Source organism: Gopherus evgoodei, chromosome 20 (genome assembly GCF_007399415.2).
Source record: "Gopherus evgoodei ecotype Sinaloan lineage chromosome 20, rGopEvg1_v1.p, whole genome shotgun sequence".
NCBI classification, from domain to species: domain Eukaryota; kingdom Metazoa; phylum Chordata; order Testudines; family Testudinidae; genus Gopherus; species Gopherus evgoodei.
In genome coordinates this window covers 2,033,221-2,054,739 of record NC_044341.1, presented here as the reverse complement: position 1 = coordinate 2,054,739, position 21,519 = coordinate 2,033,221, and the positions used below count along the sequence as shown (strand labels likewise).

The 21,519-nt window shown below is 44.5% G+C and overlaps 1 protein-coding gene across 4 annotated transcripts in view; it reads right to left on the bottom strand.

The window, feature by feature from the left end:
* Positions 1-21,519, bottom strand: part of GRIK3 (glutamate ionotropic receptor kainate type subunit 3) — a 228,745-nt gene that overhangs the window by 195,972 nt on the left and 11,254 nt on the right. Inside the window, exons 1-2 of one of the 4 annotated variants that reach the window (XM_030539127.1) lie at positions 16,193-16,273; positions 11,995-12,086 (exon numbers count right to left, since the gene is read on the bottom strand). The exons of the other annotated variants lie outside the window; for them this stretch is intronic. Coding sequence (XP_030394987.1) covers positions 11,995-12,022 — 28 coding nt within the window. The 5' untranslated portion in view covers positions 12,023-12,086; positions 16,193-16,273. Of the gene's footprint in view, positions 1-11,994; positions 12,087-16,192; positions 16,274-21,519 lie in introns of those variants that run through there. 4 annotated transcript variants of the gene reach the window in all.

Sequence of the window (21,519 nt, the reverse complement as noted above, 5' to 3'; positions counted from 1 at the left end):
AAGCTAAAGTGATACTGACTGTAATGGCATTAGAGGATGGTAACCAGTGGCTTTCTGAGTGGCAGAGACACAGTCTAATAATTGCTCTTATTTTGGTGACCAGCTGAAGAGTTATGCCTGTGCTTAGAAGTTGCCCTTAGAAGTCTGTTGGAGACAGGAGAAAAGTAGTGCTTAAATGTGCTCAAGGCGAGACTGCTCCGAGTATTCAGCTGAAATCAGAGGGTTCTTTTTAATTGCTTATCACTGAGGCAAGTGAAGCCCTTGTTAAAGAATAAACTCACTCACTACAAGCATGACTGATGACTGGTAACAGTTACCAGTGCGCTATATTCCCAAAGCCTATCAACTGCACACACGTCACCTCTGGCCCAAGAAATCTGAGTCAGAGGATGTGTAAGAGAATCTAATCCAGAGTCACTTCCCCACTCCTAGACACACGCTGCACCTAGAATTATTATTTGTATCACAGTGGCACCTAGAGGACACAGCTACATGCAGGGTCCCCGTGCACATGCACAGGAAGCGAGAGTCCCTGCTCCAGAGAGTTTACCATCGAAATGAGCGGGAAGCACAATCAGGGTACATTGACTTGCCGAAGATCATCCAGCGGAGCTGGGGATAGAACTTCCATCTCCCTGCCCAATACCTATCCCCTAGATCTCACTGTCCCCCATCTTCTTAGAGACTCCCTTAGCGTATGTACATCAATCAGCTTGTGAGCATCTAATGCTGGGTACCACTTTACTCCACGGCTGGTTCTATTCATGTTAATGGGATTACTCATGCAGTGAAGTGCTATTGAGCATGAGGGAGGGCCCTTTGGCTCTCCGAGACTCACCCGCTTTGCACATTTTGTCTCGGAGTCGAGGTACTCCATCCTTCTCTGAGCCTTTGCACTGAAGGAAGCTTTGCCTCTTCTGTGACACCGTGTTTAAAAATAACTTCAGGAAGCTCTGCAAGAACTCAGCACTTTGACTATGCAGCCTCTATTTTTCTGCCTTATTTAAGCCTTTTAAGGTTGTCAAGGCTCCTTCAAAATGGGTGTCTATGTACATGTCCTTGATAGGCTAGTCTTTAAGGAACTGATTGTTCACAGCGGGAGCTTTAATCTTGCTTCCAGAGATGCCACAGGAAGAATGCATGGCTATTCTGAGCAGAAGTTACACTACATAAATGCCAGTCACTTCAGTCCTGGTGGATGATGAAGCCAGTACCACACCCCCAACAAGCTGTTTCTCAGATCACATGAATGCCGACACAGGATTGTAAAAATGCCGTTTTTTGACTTGAGAGATCATCCCATGATTTAGGACCTGGAGTGCTCTATCAGTCTGTATTTACATGACTATCTGAATACAAATTAGAGCAGTGACAATAAAGATACAATAGAAAACATTCTAAAAGTAGTCTTGGTGGAGGAGATTATCTGTAAATGTTGGTGAACATCAGTTGCACGATACGCACACACACATACCAATGAAAAAATATTTCCATGGACAATAATCAAAATTTACAGATAGGCAATGTAAGAAAAATGTTGCTTGAGAATTTATTAGAGAAAAAACTCCAGTTATCTAGACTTTAGAATTAGGCTTGTTACAAATGAGCTAGCTAATGAATAGCGAAAATAAATATGATTTGATTTAAGGATATTTACTTTCTATATTCTGAAATGTGATGTTGACAATTTGTATTTTAATGGTTTATAAAGCTTTAACTTTATGAACCTCAATGTCTACTATTTAATAACTATCTGAAGCCCCCTATAATTCCCACAACTGTGAAAAATTACACCAGTAAAAATTTAAAAAGCTTAAAAATAAACATTGATATGACAAAATTATTGAAAAAAAATTGAATTCTGCCAACCCTCTCTAAAATCAATTGCCATTTTTTAAAAAATGGCAAGAACAGCAGACAAGTTCTGGGGTAGTTTCTATGCTTTATCCTTATGTACCTTAAAATACCAAACTCTGTTATATAAGGTGCATTTCCAAACCTGCATGCCCAAAATTAGGTTCCTAACTCCATCTCTAGGTAGCTAAATAAAAGTGGCCCTTGTGTTTCAAAGACTGTGCAGCTGGAGCTCCCCTCAGTCTGTGTGATGTATGAGTGGCGAGCACCTCTGAAATCCAGCCACTTTCATTTAGGTGCCGGCAGATGGATGAAGAACTTGACGTTAGGATCCTAAAGTTAGAGCACTTCTGAGAATCAACCCCAAGAACCCAAGGGACTTAAAAGCAGAATTCCCATTGACCTTCAGTGGGACTTGTGCTTCTAAACCCATTAGGCACCTTTAAAATCTCCCCCCTAAATTCATATTTTAGGCTTCTGAATAAATGGCCTGATTTTTAAAATGACTGGGTGCCCAGCAGCTCTATTTCGGTCAAAGGGGGTAATGTTTTCTGAACCATCCAAGTGACACAGGAACCTAATTGAAAGTGACTCAGGCACTTCTGGAAATGTTACCCAGAGTGGGCTGCTCTTTTCAGTTACAAAGGAGGCTAACTTTAGGATCCTAATTTTGAAAATCTCAGGCCTAGAATTAGAAATAAATGAAGTTCGATCCCCTCTAAGTGGAGCCCTTTCACACCAAGTTTCAGCTCAATGTGAACACAGCCGTGACACAACCTAAAAGACTGCAGTACCAGGAGGCACTTTAAACAAAACAAACACAATTCAAAGAATGGGGGCTCAACAGAAGGATTTTCAAAGTGGAATTCCTAGCAAGCTTTGGCACCCAAGGAAGACACCATGGTCCCAGATGCTCACAAACTAGAGAAGGCTGATTAATGAAGGTTATTGTGGGGGGAAGCCTGGCTTTCACGGATAACACTGAAAGGCACCCGCCCTCCAAGTGTTCAGTGCCACACAGTAACAGACTGTGTGCAGTTAGCCTTAGCAAACAAATGTGCTCTCTCTTACAAAAGATTACGCAGCATCCATCACTAGCCAGCATTAAATAACAGAAAACACAAGAGTGCATAATTAGCAGTACATGAAATCTAAACAATGAAATGGCAGCTGTGTTTTATGGGGGCTGGGGCAAAGTGTTTCCATTTTTTTCCTTCAAAGTACTCCCCCCTCCCGCCATCTTTTACTCTTCTCCCCTAAACAAGGTGTTATTCTCCAGCCAATGGATGTCTTTGAGCTCAGACAATCTGGCACTCAGCTACATCACTTTGGGAAAGTGGTTTTGTATTTTGGCTTGTTTCTGTCTCAGATCTCTGCAGCCCTCACTTTGCTGGGCTAAAGGAGTGCAGCCGTTTTGATTCCCCACTCCCAGGACTAGAAAAGGCTCTTCTGCCAAGATCTACGTTGATCCTCTGATTAGATTTAGACTGTAAATGAAATGTAACTGTAGCGCTGAAATGGGGAAAACAGGATTTTTATAAGATACTGTATGCATTATGGTAATAGGCTGCTCAGAAACCACTGCTTGCCGTACAATCCTCTGCAAAATCCAAGTAGCTGCTACATCACAGAGCTGTGCTTAGTTTGATTTGCCTACCAAAGGAAAGAACATCCATTGCCTTTTGGAAAACTGACACTACATTTGTGAATGCATTTGGTTTGTTCTGTAATTCGCTACCACTGAGCAACTGCAACAAATCGAAAATAGAGGTATCCAGATACTGACTTGGGGAAGCAATCTGTGCCATGTTAGACCTGGGACTGGCACATAGACCATTTCACAAGGCCCTGCTTAGGGGATCACTTCTGAGGCAGGTTGCTGCAGTTCAGGTAACTCCTTTCCTCTCTGCATCAGAGGTCCCCTCAGTTACGCCAGTGCCACTGCAATGCAGTGACTTCAGAGGGATTACTCTGGGGAGTCATATGTTTTATTTGCCCTTGCAAGTTCCGTTGCTCCCCAGAACAGTTTTGTGGAGCGCGATGAGCAGCTCATTAGACAAAAAAGCAGGTTAAAAATGTCACTTTCCCCACCTTGTTGTTGTTTGTTATTATTACAGTATTGCTGAGAGGCCCCAGCCAAAGTCAAGGCTCCATTGTGCCGGGTGCTGCACGTACACAATGTCAGAGAGTCTCTGCCTGGTAGAGTGTAACCTAACTAAATGAGACAGACTAACAATGGGGAGAAAGGAAGTATTTTTAGCCCCATTTTACAGCTGGGGGGACTGATGCTCAGAGAGATTCAGGGCCTGATCCAATGGCCACTGAAGTCAGTGGGAGTCTTTCCATTCTAATTCAATGGGCTTTGGGTCAGACTTTTTAACCTCTCCATGCACTGGTTCCCCCAGATGTAACATGGGAATAGGAATTCTCCCAAAGTGCCAGGCCCATGGTCACACAGTGAGTCTGGTTCAGAGCTGGGAAGTGAACTCAGATCTCCTGGATCCCAGCCCAGTGCCTTAACCCTCTCACTTTTTTTCCCCAGAAGTATTTATATAAACAAATTGCTGTATTTTAAACATGCAAATAAACAAATACACTTCTTGGAGTGTCTGTCATGGAGTTTCTCTCTCCCCCCAGTGCCTGAATTTTGACTCTCAGGCTGAAAATCAACAGAGAAGCTTCACTAACATGAATTAAAATCTCTGGCACATTGTGAGATTAAGAGTCTAATGTGAAAGCTTTTACCATTTTAAAACATGCTTAAATTAAATTAAAGTTTAAAGAAGAAAAGTCACCTGACTCAATGACAAGCAGTTGGCCTCACACCTGTGCCCCCAAGGGTTCCATTCAGCCTGTCCGCGGAAGGCTGGCAGAAGACACAGTAATAATGCAATGGATCCCATTGTTATAATCATTAACTGAAGGAGCGACCTGTGCAGAGTGCTGCCCAGAAGCCGGGACTGGAGATGGTGATGCGGGGTCAGTATTCTCAAGGCTCCCCCATTTGACATGCAAGATTTTGACCCTGATTCCAACCTCCTCTGTGGCCCCTTTGCACCCATTACAAAGGGCTGCACAGCTGTGAGACAACCCCTTTGGGAAATGGCCTTACCCACCCTCCGATCAGAACCTCAGCACAGCAGCACGCCCTGGGTGCTGACCAACCCTAACCCTAACAAGCACCGGAGTCTGCTCCACACCTGGGGACCTCTAGAATTTGGAAGGTGTAAAGTAACAGGAAGCACCTGGCCACCCCCTCCACCCACAGTTCCTCACCTGAGTTCAGCTCTCCCAGAACCAAACAGTGGGGCCTGAGTAACTTCCTGCTGAGGAAAATGCAAGCACACGTTCTTATCAGATACACCAGAGTTGTGTCGACTGGAAGAAAATCTCCCTGTAATATCACAGCACAAAAGCCCAAAGCCCTGATTAAAAACCAAGCTGTAACGTAGTAATATATTCGATATATGCTGCTTGGTATGATAGTAACAAACGTGCAGAGCAGTAGAGATAGATCAGGGGGATCTGACTAGAAAGGTAAATGCTCTGGAGCTTATTATAGTCACTTTTTTAATTAAGTGTCTCAAATAGGGATTTAATTGGGATACAATAGAAGACACTATTGTATGGTAGTTAAATACCAAGGGATTATTAAGAGCATATTTTTAAGGTTTTATAGCCCTGCGTCTAGTACATAGTTGTTCAATCTCAGTAAATACCCCTGAAAATCGAAATTAAATATGCAGTTAAGTATATTTAAGACACTTGATTCTCAAAATGCCTGTAGCCAAAGCATCTTGGGGTGTAAACTCCATGTCTCACTGGTTTAACAGATGGCTACCAAAGGTAGTTGTATGACCTCCACCACTGTAGGATCTGAGCCCCTCAGTATGTATTTGAGCCCCATCCAGTAGGACAGTGCCATTATCCCCATTACACAGACAAGGAAGTAAAGCACTGAGGGTATGTCTACACAGCCCACAGTGGCGAGCCTCTCAGCTCAGGTCCACAGACTCGAGCTTGCAGGGTGCATGAGGCAGCAAGGGCTGGAGCTCAGGGCAGAAGCCTAGAAAGGGGTGTGTGTCAGGGCCCCAGCTCTGGCCCATGCCACAGCTTAAAAGCACTGTCTACACAGCTGTTTTTAGCACAGTAGCATGAGCCCAAGTCTGTCAGGCTCTCTGCCATGGGGTGCCACACTCTATATAGATGCGCTGAGAGAGACTAAGTAACTTGCCCAAGGTCCCAGGGAATCTGTGGCAGAGCTGGGAGTGGAACCAGGAAAGGTTGGAAAGTACTTTTAAATAAAGTTACATTTAGAAGGAAAGAGACATACAAGGCAGAGACAGAAGGAACAAATTGTAATATTATTCTGACAGAAAACTCCATTTACTGACTAATCCTCTGCTGGTTCTAGCTAAGGCATTAGCTATTGATACACCAGTGGCCCAGAATTCCTCCCAAATTTAATGAACACTTAGAAGCATTTGTCTCTTGCATTCAGAAAGCCACAAAAAAGGAGCCCATGACCCCAGGAAGGGCAGAGATTAGCTGAGCTGCCATCAGGATCTGGACCTCCAGAAAGGCAGCTCTCACCTGCATCTTAGCTGGGAGGGGTTTTGCAAGGTGGCACTTGGAGAACAACAAGCAGAATGGATGCTGGTAACCATGACAATGAATAATTTAGGAACCACTTCTGTTAAGGTCGATCTGAGCTGCCTGCTGTTTACTTAAACCATGGGCTTGTTTCAAAGAGTGATCATCCTGCCCTGGAAATTCCCCCCCACCCCCCACTGATGGTTTAAGGTGCATTTGCTACCCAGAGACCCAGCAAGGATGGGCAAAGTTCAGAGAGGAAAACAACGAGAGGGCTCTGCAAAGGCAGGGGCAGGCCAATGGGGAAGATTTTGATACCTGTCCTTCTGAGTCCAGCTGCTCACAGTCCATGAAGGAAAGAGCATGTGCATGACAGCTCCTTCTGCTCAAACGGGCACGTGCCCCCTTGTCCTGTTCAGGATGGAGTCCCACAAAATACACCAAGGAAGGGGACCAAATGACACTCTTGTATCTGTCAAGCCTGGTTTGTATAGCATGAGCTGGGTTGTGTTGCTGGGGCTGGAACAATCATAGACAGGTGGCATAATGCACACACTGACCAGTGGGCTACATCCCACTAGCAAGCACTGATAGGGCCTTCCGATCTGGGCCTGAGTAGAACTGATGCCCTGTGATTGGAATAATCCATTCCAAGAATCCAGGCAATTCAAGGAAAAAATGCAAATAGTTTTCAGTTTCTGCTGGGAGGGAAAGTAGAGACTAAAATTCTAGCACACGAATCTCTCTAACTCCTCCTAAATGGTACTGCCCATCATTTACATGCACTCTCTCCTGTATGAAAAGATCCACAGGTAATTTCAAAGGGCATTCTATTATTAACTTATATTTGTCTGTGACATGCATAATTATGTCTGGGAGAGTGCCACCATGTCGCACCTCTACAAACAATTTAATGGAAAATTCAATTTGCAGAAATACAGTAAATGTGACATTTCGGGGGGAGCTCACCCTGAGCTATTTTGCTTGCCAGACTGGCTCCCATCACGGCTGAGGAGGGAGCGCCTGAGCCATTCAGCCGAAAGGGAAAGATTAGGGAAAGCAGCTGAGCTTAGAATCCAGACCTGCTTCGGGCAGCCTTTTCACAAGCTTTTTGTTCTTTGCAAAATCGCATGCGAGCTGGCAGCAAGAGCTGCAGGTTTCTGGGGACAGCTTTTAGCAGGGCAGGGCCCAGTGGAGTGAGGGCCCATGAGGAAGGGTCAGGCTCTCCAAAAGCACTTGCATGTAACCAGAAGCAACGTAAAGCAGGCGAGACACAGTCTCAACCCACGGGCTCCACTTCAGGACACATCCTGTTCTAGTCTCATTAGATTCCAATTCCGATTGTTTTAGTCTGTCACCTCCCACAAACTCCTGCAATGTTTTGCCTCTGGACACAAGACGCTGAGCCTGTGTTCTCACCAGATAAGCAGACTCCATTCTTGACTTTCCCAATTATTATTTATTTGTATTACAGCAACATCTCGAGCCCTCATGCCAGGCACTGTTCAGTCACATAGTAAGAGACCGTCCCTGCCCTGGACCTCTTAGTCTAAGTAGATCAGAGAGATGAAGGGTGGGAAAAGTATAAGGTTGTAATGCCCACCGTATGGATGGACAAAGACAGACTAGGGGATTTTCTCAGGGCCACGTGGGGATTCAGAGGTAGACATGGGACTTAAACAAGATCACCTAAGCCTCAGTCTAGCGTATTGACCTCGTGCCCAACCTTCCTCCTGTCATTGCTCTCTTCTATTCGTAGGTCATGATTTCCTTGCCCTGCTTTGGGTTCTCAGCACCTCTGCAGAGCAACTCCCCCAAGGGCCCAATACAAAGTGCCATGGCCCAACCATGCAGCCAAATGCATCATCCAACAGAGAAGTGCAGAAATGTGAGACTTTTAGGTTCCATCTTGAGCTAACAAGAAAACAGCACCAACTCTTACGACCGCATTCAAAAGCCAGCTGGAGAAAAAGCCATTGCTGGACTTCCCGAAGTTCCTTCTATCCCCTCATTAAAAAAATGAATCAGCCCAGTGAATCTGCTCAGCTGCATTATTTGGCAAGTAATTCTAGTAAAGAAACTCAGAAATCTGACCCTGCAGGATCCGGTAATGCTGTAAAATTAATGAGAAAGTGTTCAGGAACATGAATAATCAGTGTTCTCCATTAGAGTCAGTAAGCAGCAGTTATTGCTGCTTAAGGAAAAACTGCACACGTGCCCCCAGCCGTCATCCCTTTGAAATGAGTCATTGCTAATGTCCAGCGTTTGTCAATTGAAAGCCCAGAGCGGTTAACCCTTTAACATACTGATTGTTCTCCTGAATAATGACTGATTTAGAAGTAATTATTGCTACTATAAATCGAATAGAATGGTATATATCAGCCATAAAAATGCGAAAAAGCCTCTGAAGTGGCACGGGCTGCGCAGGAAAACTCATTAGTTCCCTAGTGAGTTTACAAGTAATTTGCAACCAATAAAAATGCAAAACCACATTTTGCTGGGTAATAATCATAAATAATCCTTGGGCAAGAAATTTTTCCAAGACTCAGAAGTCCACTCCCTTGATGGCAAGGTTTATTACCCTGGTTTCTCTGTGTTTCCTTTCAAAATGCAACTGTCGTAACAATTTATGAATTACAGTCCTATTGGCATAAACATTCATTATTCATATGGAAGTAGGTTTCCCACCAACACTCACAAGGCACAAAAAGCCATCTAGCCACACAAAGTGACCTTAATAATAATGCAGTCAAAAATATATATCAAACCAGTGGGCAAACACTAAATATAGATGGTCAAACTGTTGGTGGGGGAGGGGAAACAACCCAAGCCAAATGTATTTGAGAGGCAGGTAGGTGTATTTTATGCTGTGTAGCCAACATGACATTGTTTTAAAATGATTAGTAGTCTTGTCCAAACTGAAGTGACCTTCTGAGTTCTTTAAAATACAAGGACACCTACTAACTGCTTTGCTTCCCAACACCAGCTACAGGGGAGCAATGCACAGAAAAGCCAGAAGGAAGGAGGCACTTGAGGTCAGACATTTTAGTGGCTTTAGTGAGAATTAATTTGTTTAAAAATAGCAAAGATCTCTGGCCATTTCAGACATGATAGCAACTCTGCCATGCATGTGTGCAAAGGATTGCAGCCTCTCAAAAAACAACACTGGCCTCTTGAAACTCACGTCAAGGTCAAAATGAAAGGCGTATTTGTGAGGAATTTTACAACTGAAAACTGGCCAAATAAACTTGTGTTATAGTGCTAGCGCAGGGCACCAGCCTGCCTTTCAGCCCCACTGAGTCCCTCCTGTCTGTTACAGAACATCTTGTCTAATTCCTGTTCTTTACCTTCAGGACCAGAGCCCTGGAGGCTTCCCACAGATAACACACTCACTGAAGATATGTGAGCAGTGCTGGGTTTGAGATGACCTGCTTGCTAAATATGTCTAGTAATAATAAATGGATTTTTCTCACCCATCTCTATTTCTAAGAGTGAGATTTATCCTACTTAAGAGTTAGTTGAAAAAAATTGTGAATTATTATGGAAACTGTTCACAAAAATGTATCTGCTGTTTTTCAACCAACTAGAGTAGTCAAGGGCTTTTATTTGAAAATTTAAAATTTCAAAACATTTCTTGTGAAACTTTTTCCTGCAATTTCTAAAAAGCCCAGTTTTCTCCTATATATTATATGCTGTGACCCAGGAACTACGTCTCAACATTAAACATATTATATGTATAGATGCCAGAATAACAGGCACTTCAGTGCCACGGGTAGATGAATTGATAGATAATTTAATACATGTACAGAATGGGGCCAAAATGGATACATGGTTCCCCTTTTAAAGTTGTCTACATTAGGGAACTTTTCATTGATGTACTTATACTGATGCATTATATGGCCACAAACCATGAATGGAGATGCATGTGGATTTATACAAAACCCTTGTTAATTACCCTTTCTGCACTGGTGCAGTACACTCTGGTAAGTTACCCACTTTGCACTAGTGTGACACACTAGTAAATTACTGATTTTGCACTACTACAGCACATCCACATTAGGGGTTTGGACTGGTGTAGCGCCAATGAAGGAGGAACAGCAGACAAGCCCTTTCCCCTGTGGATTCCCATCAAGCGTCATGCCAGATAATTCACTTGGCTGAAAGGGCTGGCTGTCCCACCCCACTCCAGCCCCGGAAACCAGTGACAGCCTCTAGCACCAGCTTTGTCACGAAAACTGAAGCTCATAGCCAGGGATACTGGAGGATTGTCATTTACTACTGTCCATGGTGCTGACCAGTCCGACTGCTAACCAAAACCGGCATTCCATTGCACAGGCTGGTAGAGTGATTAGAGACACTGCTTTGTATTAGTGATCTCCTGAAGAAAAATGATCTCATACATCATGCATTGTCATCTCCATTCTTTGCACTCACAGCACGGATAACTGACATTGCAAATTAGCCCAGTTCTTGCCCATGTTAGTTGCTGTCTTTTGAGAAAATAGTGATACTCTATCAACATGGCTACTTTCAAGCCTATTCTACTTGTTCTGCATCTATGAACAAAAATCTTGACCAGCTGCTAAGAAAGCAAATGGATCCAATTTATTCTTTCAACAGGAAAAAGGAGAGATTGCCCAAGACTTAAGCTATATTAATTTCTTCTCTCTACTTTTGAGGCATGAGGTTGACGAATAGAGTTTGGGTAATTTGCAAAATGAGGATCTGAGTGGATGGCATTCAGGGAATTATAGTGGAAGCAAAGTGAGACTAATATTTAAGCAAGACTAAATGGCAAACCACATCTGTCAAGACTTAAATCCCAACAACTGTCGCATGGCTTTCCTGTGGCTCATTTGTGTGGCTCAGCTGTTGTCTCAAACAGGAAGGGGGGAAAGTGTCAGATTCTTGGAGAAAGAGAGAAATGTAATTAGGTTAGAATTGCCTCCAAAAAGTACTAAAATTAAATATGAATTCATGATGTAAAGCATTATGGATAATAATATGCAAATCGGGTTGGGTTAGAGATTTTAGTATGCTACTGCTCTCTCTCTAATTGGGAGAAATAGATCCAGCCCCAGAAGCCTCGTTACTCAAAATGTAAAATAGTTTTGCAGAAAAGAAGGTATTTCAAGTTCCTCCACTCCATACTCAAATAACCAACATTACATTAATATTTAAAAAGTAAAACAAATATTGAGTTTATTTTAACTAATCATCAACCGAACAGTAAATAAATTAATGGCAGTGTGTACAAAACCAATGTTGCCTAATGAGAAATATCATTGGGAAAAAATTCCAGGGAGGACAGAGGAATCTGAGATGACAGATTCTGTTTGGGATTTTTATTTATAATTCCCCTTAATGTAAAGGGCAAGTGAGATCTGACAGTTCATCAACTACATCGTCATCTGAGATCCTAATCCCCTGTTTGGATGACATTCATCCCAAGCAGAGGGTCAGCAAAACTCTTAATTTGAGTGTTTACATGGTACTAAAGAGGTTCATTGGTTTGGTTCTGGCCCCCTGCCCTGGGGTGAGTTTTACCTTTCTGAGACATTGTGGTCCTTTCCATTGCAATGAACTATGATGTCACAAGCAGAGGATTCAGCTTCAGGTGCGGGATAAGCACTGGAATACTAAAAGAAACAAAACATCCTATTTCCATTCAAATATTTATGGGCTAAATCTTGGAGCCTTCCTCAAGCAAAATGCCCACTGATCTCATTTGGAATTTTGTCAAACTAAGCCCTGCAGGATTTGGTCTTACAGAAATAAATTATGTTGGAAGGGGAATATAGAAAATATGGTGGAGGGAATTAAAATGGCCTCTACTTTCCCTGTGAGGCACAAATGGGTCTTTGAGGATATGGAGTGCCGCTAGCAGTATGTGTCTTCATGCAAGGGAGACTGGGCGATATCATATGCAGCCAACACATAATTCATAAAGCTTCAAAGTTTCTAAGAACAGGGAACATCTTTAACAGAATTGAAGAATTAATATGAAGAGTGAAACATGGTGCTGCCCATAGAGAGCAGATTTCACTTGCATTTAAATACATTGCAGCCATACAGTGCCTTTAAAGGGACTCTCGTAGCAGGAGGAGAGGGTTTGAATAACTATTTTGATTTGTATTGTGGTAGTTCCTAGGAGCCCCAAGAAGAGCACAATGGCAACTTGGTCTAGGTGTTGTACAGACACCGAACACAGAGATGGTCCCTGCCCCAAAGAGCTTACATGATACCAGCTGGCTGGAGCCCACCAAGGAGCCGCAGGAAGTCCTGCTGGTGACTAAGGAGATGTTGTTCTCGCCTCCCTGTTCACCATACAATTGAGGCAGTGTCTTAGCCAGGTGCTAGGGGGCTCTGTACAAGGTGAAGTCCTTTGAATTAAACATAAATCTGAGGCCTTGCCCACTTGGGCTCATTAAAGCCACCTGCGTGACTGCAAGCACTTGAAAGCAGAATTCATTCAGGTTCCCCAAGAGGGCAATATTATTGCAAGCGTTTCTAAACCAACTCTAACCCCAAGCCCAGGTGATGTCAGGTGCTTTTGTGTCCTCATGCACTGCTTCCACAGAGTCTCCTCCTCCTGCTTGGATTTAGAACTGGCCATCTTGCCCTTTCCATCAGTGGGCTTGTTTTTTGAAGCCTATAGAAATATACAGGGAAAAGGAGAAGCACTCAAGCCTCGACCAAGCATTGGGTTGGCCACTGTTCCCACACTGATTACACTGGGCAATAATAGAGTGTCCTGCTGCCCTGACAGGAGTGTGGGTTTGGGGGCATTAGAGCACTGAACACACAGCTTCAGAGAACTTCATGCTCTATACATCTGTGCTGGCCTGCAGGGTTCCAGGAGACTCTCATTTTCTACCTGAGTCCCTGATGCATTCATCTCACCCTTCTGGAAGGGGTTATGTCCCGTGTGTGTTTGCACAAGAGTTGGGGAGATACTCAGGAAATAGCATATAGAGTATTTTCCCCTCTTAAAAGACATAAAATGGGGTTCAAGGACTGGCATCCTCTATTGTATGTAAGTACTCTTTTCAGAAATGAATCTCTGTCAGTAACACTTCTGAGCTAACGGGTACTGAACTATGTCCCTGAAATTACCTTGCCACCCTCAGGCCATTCAGCACTGGAAGGCTCAGAGTTTAACAAATCATCCAACCCATCTGAAGCACTAAGGATGGAAGAGAGGAATAATGGTCCTGTGGCTAGAGTGCTGGGTTAAATTCCCTTCTCTGCCACAGACTTCCTGGGGGATCCTTGGCAAGTCCCATAAAGCAAGATTTACAAAGGTATTTTGGAGCCTAAAGATGCAGATAAGTGCCTAGTGGGATTACACAAACACCTAAGTAGGTTAAGCACCTAACTCCCATTGAGTTCAATCTTTAGGTGCCTAAATACCTTTGTAAATCTGTCCCATAGTCTCTCAGTGCCTCACTTTCCCATCTGTACAATGGGATAGCAATACAGCCCTGCTTCAGAGGGGGTGGTGAGGATAAACATGCTAAAGATTGGGAGGTGTTCAGTTACTATATCTATGGGGGCCTTGGAATACCTAAGGTAGATGGTATCCTGCCCCTGTTGAAGTCAATTGGCCAGGATTTCACCTGAAAGCTCTACCAAGGCTCAGAGTGCTATTCTCTTGGAATACACAGAATTCTATTTCACTTGTCCCCTCTAAGCAGAGAGCATTCTCCTGGGTGAGGCTTTTAATGATGGGTGCGAAAAATGAATATTTGTTTGTCCCTCTGCCTGAGGATGCTTGAAAATTAAAAAGTGGCAATTCTGCTGGGTTTTCAAATTTAAAAAAGGTGCAAAAGAGAACAAAATACACATCCTATGGACGGGTCCAATCTGCTGCAGGGAGTTTCGCTCTACAGAGAGGTTCTACTTTTAAGTTTTAATCAGGTTCTGACAAAAAAGAAGAATGTTTCCAATTGCATTTGGCAAAAATAAATACTATACGGTGTCAGTAATTCTTAGCATTTATATAGTGCTTTGCATTTTTCAAGGCACGGTATGAATCTGAGTTCATCCCCAAAGAAGCGGCATGACAGAGGCTGTGTGGCTCAGTGTAGTGGCTGCTGGCTTGGTAGTCAGCAGATGTGGGTTGTCTATTCCTGGCCCTGACCTGCCATGGGACCTTGGACAAGTCCTTTCCTCTGGCTTGCCTATTTAGACTGTAAGTTCTTTTGAGGCAAGGACTCCCTTACTACGCCCAGCACAACGGTGCCTCAAATCCCCACAGTTGTGCAAATAAACAGTCAAGCCCTCTTGGGAGGTAGTGTCCCTGTTTTGTTAGTAGGAAAACGGAGACACAAGGGACGTTAAGTGCCTCACCCAAGGACACTACCAGGTGAGTGGCAGAGGTGGGATTAGAAACGAAAATCCACCGTGCACACCAGTGTTCAGTTCACTGCACTAGAATATGCTGTCTCTACACTCAGCCATGCAAACGACCTGGTCCCCTTCACTGCATGGAATCTGGTACATGTAAAATAACAAATGAACATATGCAACTGCAAAGCCATTGCTGTTCGGCCAGCTCTCAAAGCAGGAAGAAATACGGGGTGGCCTCCGGCAATGCAGCAGCATAGATGAAATCCAGGCTTTGGAGGGTTTTCTAACAGGCATGAACTAGAATCCCAGCTGCAGACAAACTTGAACTTGGGAAGAATTTGCATCCTATCTCCATTCTGATCAAACCCACCCCTCAGTTCTTCCCTTCCCCTCTTTCTTTGAAAGCTTCACTCTTTTTGCCTCCTCCCATGGTTCATTCTCTTGATTCCCCCTTTCCTTAGACGCGGGGAACCAGGCCGTCTTTATCCATAAAAGGCCTCTCCTGCTGAAGAAGCAGGTCAGTTCCTGTCCACTGGCTGCAATCACAGGCTTAGGCAAGACCTAGTCACCCCCTAAGTGGTGTGGAATTGTGGTAGCCCTTCTGCACAGGGGTGAATTCTGCGCACTCTGAGCACACGGCATAGCAGACCCTCTGGAGAACAGGATAAGATGCCATGGCAGAGGACACTGGTCAGGCAAAGAAAAACATAACTGGCCCAGAATGCAAAGCAGATTCAGAGAGTGCAGCTGAGTGACCTGGAGCCTGAGTTACACCAAATATCTTCTTTCTCCATAAACAGGAATGACACTTGGGGTTGATAATCTGCCTAGATTTATCTCCCTACCTTCCTGTGTACCCTTCTGTGTTCAAGAATGTCTCGCTGCCCTTTGCATTATAGCATTGCCCTTTATATTCATACTGCATAAGTCTCTCCTGCTCTGTAAAATTTGTAAGGTGTAATATAACATCATGATGTTCCTTTATGCACCATAAACAAAACCCATAGGGGGATAAAAAAAAATAACATGAAAATGAAAACTTCATTTGGCCTGACAAAGATACACCAAGACACACAGGACAAACACTCACAGGCTAGACTGATTATCTGGCACTGATAGATTGCTTCAAAGTATTAGGTAGATAAGGAAATTGATTATTCAATAAATCATTGTCTACACTAAGAATCCAGTGTTTTTTTAAAAAAGAGAAGGAGAAAAATATTACCAATCTGTCCTGGGGCTTGTCTACACTCAAAATGCTACAGTGGCACAGCTGCAGTGTGTTCTCCAATCAGCATCAGTAATCTACCTCCTCAAGGTCAGTGAAAGAATTCCTCCATTGACCTTGCACTGTCTACACCAGGCATTAGGTCGGCTTAACTAAGCCACTTACCTGAGTGACATAGCTGGGCTGTCCTCTGTGCTGTTGGAGCTGTGTTGGTCCCAGGATATGAGAGTGACAAGGTAGGTGAGGCAATATCTTTTATGGGACCAGCTTCTGTTAATGGAAGGTACAAGTTTTTGAGCTACACCGAGCTCTCCTTCAGATCTAGGGAAGGGAGTCACTGTCTTAGGCAAGCAAGGAAAAGCCTCAGCTTATAAAGTTAATGGTTGTGTATCTTTTGCTACGTGTCCAACGGATGAATACCACCTTGGATCTCTGCAGTGTTACGTCTCCTTCCTGAAGCTGTGTGGCCGGCGGAGGTGTCTCAGTGGAATAACCTTATTGGCAGGTGCCTGGTTACACAGATACTGCTCGGTCATTGCACAGGAAGGGTGTCAGAGTCACGGAGGCTGAAACCCGGGGTCTCCAGTCAGGACTCCGTGCTGCAGCACTTCCCAGCCTCAGAGACTGGTCCATCCCAGGGAGGTCAGAGAGGAGCAATGAGGACACACAAAGCTGCATGGCCCCAGGCCTATCCTGCTTCCAGCGGGAAACGTGACACTGCAGAGGGCCTGATCCACATCCCTCTGAAGCCAATGGAGAGCACTGGATGCCTCCTGGGAAGGATTGCATGGCAGAGGCCCCAGGCTCTCACAGGACTCAGCTAGGCGAATGAATTCTGCCTGGGCACCGACAAGCCCAAATGACAGCCCACCCAGGGGCACGTAGCCCTTCAACAAGGAATGGGGGGGTGGCAGCGAACAGCAAGAGCAGCAGCGAAAAAAGGCAAAACCCAGGCAAGACAGCGAGAAGATGGGTGCCTGGTGAGTGGAGCCGGGGTAAGAAACCCACCTGCTGATCTATCAGTAAGGAGGGTCCAGCCTCTCCCTTGCTCACTCCCTGCCCCATGTCTCCATCCAGCTTCCTGCTCTCTAATATTTACTGCATCCACCCTCCTCGCCATCACTAGGCTGTCAGCAAGGAGCCCTCTTCTGCCTCTCCTGGTATGGGGGCGGGGGGGAAGGAGTAGAAAGGCCTTTAAACAAACCAAGCAAGGAATGGCTGCATTTTAAGAACTCTCTGAGAATGCAAATGCCTGATAACAGTATTAATAAGTAAGAGCAAAGGCCAAGGTAGTAGGTATATTTTAGAGATGAAATATCTAACAGAGGGATGGTTTTTTCCTGGGGGACAGCCTCTGATACTGCCCATTGCAACCATCCCATTTTAGGAGCCAGAGGACAGGATTCAAATGGCTCAGCAAATCAGTACCAGGAACTACAGCACTTGGCTACCTCTCAGGTCTCCAGATCACATCCTATCCCCATTAAAGCCAATGGAAGAATCTCTGTTGACTTCAGTCAGCCCAGGAACTGGCCCAGTTCTAGCCATTTTGACTGTGACTAAAAATAATTGCCATGTGTTGTCTGCTCTGGTGCCCTGTATGAAATAAGGCTGTGGTCACCTCAGCCCAGTCCTTCAAGGCTGTCACTATCCCACTATCCCTAGCTGCCTTGTTTGAAGCCTCAGCAGAACAGCAGAGGGGAGAACAGATGAAGAACACAATGGCCATAGACACTAAACTCTTTTATTCCCAGGGTGGTCACCTGGTGAGGCCACACCTGGAGTATTGCATCCAGTTTTGGTCCCCTCACTACAGAAGGGATGTGGACAAATTGGAGAGAGTCCAGTGGAGGGCAACAAAAATGATTAGGGAGCTGAAGCACATGATTTATGAGGAGAGGCTGAGGGAACTGGGGTTATTTAGTCTGCAGAAGAGAAGAATGAGGGGTGATTTGATAGCAGCCTTCAACTACCTGAAAGGGGGTTTCCAAAGAGGATGGATCTAGACTGTTCTCAGTGGTAGCAGATGACAGAACAAGGAGTAATGGTCTCAAGTTGCAGTGGGGGAGGTTTAGGTTGGATATTAGGAAGCACTGTTTCACTAGGAGGGTGGTGAAGCACTGGAATGGGTTACCTAGGGAGGTGATGAAATCTCCATCCTTAAAGGTTTTTAAGGCCCAGCTTGACAAAGCCCTGGCTGGGATGATTTAGTTGGTGTTGGTCCTGCTTTGAGCAGGGGATTGGACTGGATGACCTCCTAAGGTATCTTCCAACTCTAATATTCTATGATTCTAGAGGTCATGCTGTAGATACTGGAAGGAGGTGAAGGCATGGAGTGAGTCTGTAAGAGAATGTCTGAGGCTCTACTGTCATGGGGTAATTATTCCTTCATTCTCCTATGGAACTCCTTGCCAGAAGATGTTGTGTAGCCCAAGACTATAGCAGGGTTCAAAAAAGAATTAGATAAGTTCAAGGAGGATAGGTCCATCAATAACTACTAGCCAGGATGGGCAGGAATGGTGTCCCTGACCTCTGTTTGCCAGAAGCTGGGAATGCGCGACAGGTGATGGATCACTTGATGATTCCCTGTTCTGTTCATTCCCTCTGGGGCACCTAGTATTGGCCATTGTCAGAAGACAGGATACTGGGCTAGATGGACCTTTGATCTGACCCAATATAGCCATTCTTATGTTCTGCACAGCAGAGAGTATGGAATCTTTCACCTGCACACATATTAGAATATTAACCAGAAAAACTCCTTTCAGTGTCTTGTTGCATTTTCCAAAATGCTCTCAAGTTATATACCAGATACAAATAGTTCTAGAAAGGAGAACAGATTTCTTCTGGTTTAATATTCATTGGAGGAGTTACCAGCCTGTCTTTCTACAGGGCATATAAGGAGTGAATAATTTACCCCCAGGTGAGATTTGAACCAAAGACATTCAGATTTCACAGTTGCACCTGTGCAACTTGCAAGAGAAGCTTTTTCTGGTAGTGGGAAGACTTACATCTCCCCTTTCAAATGCCACAGAGAGAGGCACATGTTGTCCTTGTCTGGCAGAGTTAAAAGACAAATTTTCAAAAGGCCAGTTTCCCTTTTGCAAGGATAGTTTTACACCCGCAATGGAGAGAAATCAATCAGCTAGAGCGGAAAGTTACTCAATTTTGCACCTGAGATTCATTTTGCAAATGCAAAAATGCAGGTGCAAATTTTCCATGTGCAACATGCACTTGCAGAAAGAGAGGCTGGGCTTCAGCCCTTTTGAAAATCGACTCTGAAGTTCTTTGCTGAACATGTGCTGTGAGCATTCCTTCCATTCATCAGCAAATCAGCCCAGTTTATAATGTACTGCTTCTGTTACGGCCATTGGAAAAATCACATAAGATACGTACCCAAACAGCTGCAGTTTCTAGCAGGGGAAGTTTCTATTTCACAACCAGAGGGTGGATTTTAAAACTACTGCTCCGACTTACTTCTGAGCATTCTGAATTTACTGCAAAAAGTAACTGACAAGTCTAACACTCAATCTCAACAGCCACTATAACTCAGCTAAATTTGTGGGTTATTCCGTATTTTACTTACTGTTTCATTGCAAGAGACATGTAAGAAATGACAGTCATTTAACAACCTGCAACAGACGCTTGTTTTCTCATTGTGCTGCACTCTTGGGTCTTTAAAAGTATTTGGGTTTTGTTCTACAACTGCCGTTTTTAGAATGACACATTCCTGTGCACCTCAGTGTTGGCTGGCTCAGAGGACTGGGCCTTTCATCTCTAAGTCCCATGTTTGATAAAGGCCATGCTGTAGTGAGCAAATGTCATTACCACCCACAGACCAGCCAATACCCCAATACAGTCTCAGTCCAGTTCTTATTGGACATCAAAAGCCACCATCATGCCATGAATTGACATTCTCATATTCAGGCTGAGCAGTTATCCAGGACTGAAGGCTCATTCCGGATGATCAGTCTCAACAAGCATTTGTGATGTGCCTGGCACCACTGTATATCAGGAGACTGGACAGCCGTAAAGGTGGTTCATCCAGGCATGCTCAGTTGTTAGATCCCATAGCACTGAGTGGAATATAAATCCCAGATTCAGGAAAGCACATAAGCAAATGCTTGAAATTAGATAAGTACATAAGTTCCATTGATTTCTGGTGGGTTGAGCATGTGTTAAGATGGGGATGTTTTCCTGAATCAGAGCTTAACTAGAAGAGAAGAGAAGTGAATAAAGCTAATGTATGTTGCCCGCAGGCAAAGACACCACGCCATCCCCCTCGGCGGGAGCTGGACCTGTTCTGAGAGTGCGCAGAAGGCCTCTGTCTCCAGGGTCAATAACCTGGCACTTTTCGCTAGCAATAAATTAACTTCTACAAATATTTTCACCCAGCTAATCCAAGATGCAAATATCCCGTGCTTGGTGTTGGAGTGAATCAGTCTGGCACAGGCAGGCAGGAGACAGCCTCTACCCACAAGACTTTTTAAAGGGGTCTATTTTTATTTTGAGGGGTTGTTCGGAGGTTGGTTTGTTTTTGTTTCGTGTTCATTGTGATACCAAATCATCACAGCAGAGATAAAATTGGGATTAATGCATCTCAAGAGAAAAGCATCCGCCTCTTTGGAGTTGATTAACAGCTGGTTTGACAAACCTTCTTCCTGTTTGTTAGACCATAAAAAAAAGAAGTAAGTTTGTAATAAGTAATGGCCTAGATTCTTTTCCTGATCTAATGAGCTAGAGTGCACGGCACCGCTGCCAGACAGTGACATCTCCTTTCCCCCATAAAGGAGTTACATGAAGATGATCCTCATAAACCACTAGGAATACCAACAAGGAGAGGCTGTGGAAAGCCCATTTGGCTTTGCCCTCTCTAGTTTCATACAGCATTTCTTCAAGCAAATTATTCTGAACTAGTGATATCGCAGCTGTGCCCAGATGCCCCAGGTGGGATCAGGGCCCCATTGTTCTAGGGGCCGTATGAGCACATTGGAAAACATGGTCCCTGCTCTGAAACGTTCACAGTCTAGGAATATTCTTCAGTCTCCATTTTTTAGCCCTGTGCGAGGTCCAGCATCTGCCCCGCTGAGTTTCCTTCAGAACTGTATATTGTTATTTGGATAACCAGGTGACTGGAGCCTTATAATTCTGTGGGTTAGAGTCCTCCGTGAATGGCCGATAAATCCTCCCCATCTAGATCTTAAAGTGAAAAAAGTAGACGGAGGGCCTGCCACTGTCTAAATCAGTAGGGATAAGAGCAGGGGCTAGATTCTGAGCTGCGGCTTTCAGGAGACATGGCCAAGCAGAGTTGGGGCTACAGGAACTTTAACCACCTCTGGGCCTGGTGGAGGGGGATGGCCGGAGCCCCCGAGGCTGCTGTACTTTACACCTGCTTTAGACAACCAGAATAGCCAAAGTGCAAAGCACCATGGCTGCAGGGTTGCCAACCCTCCAGGACTGGCCTGGAGTCTCCCAGAATCAGCATCAATCTCCCA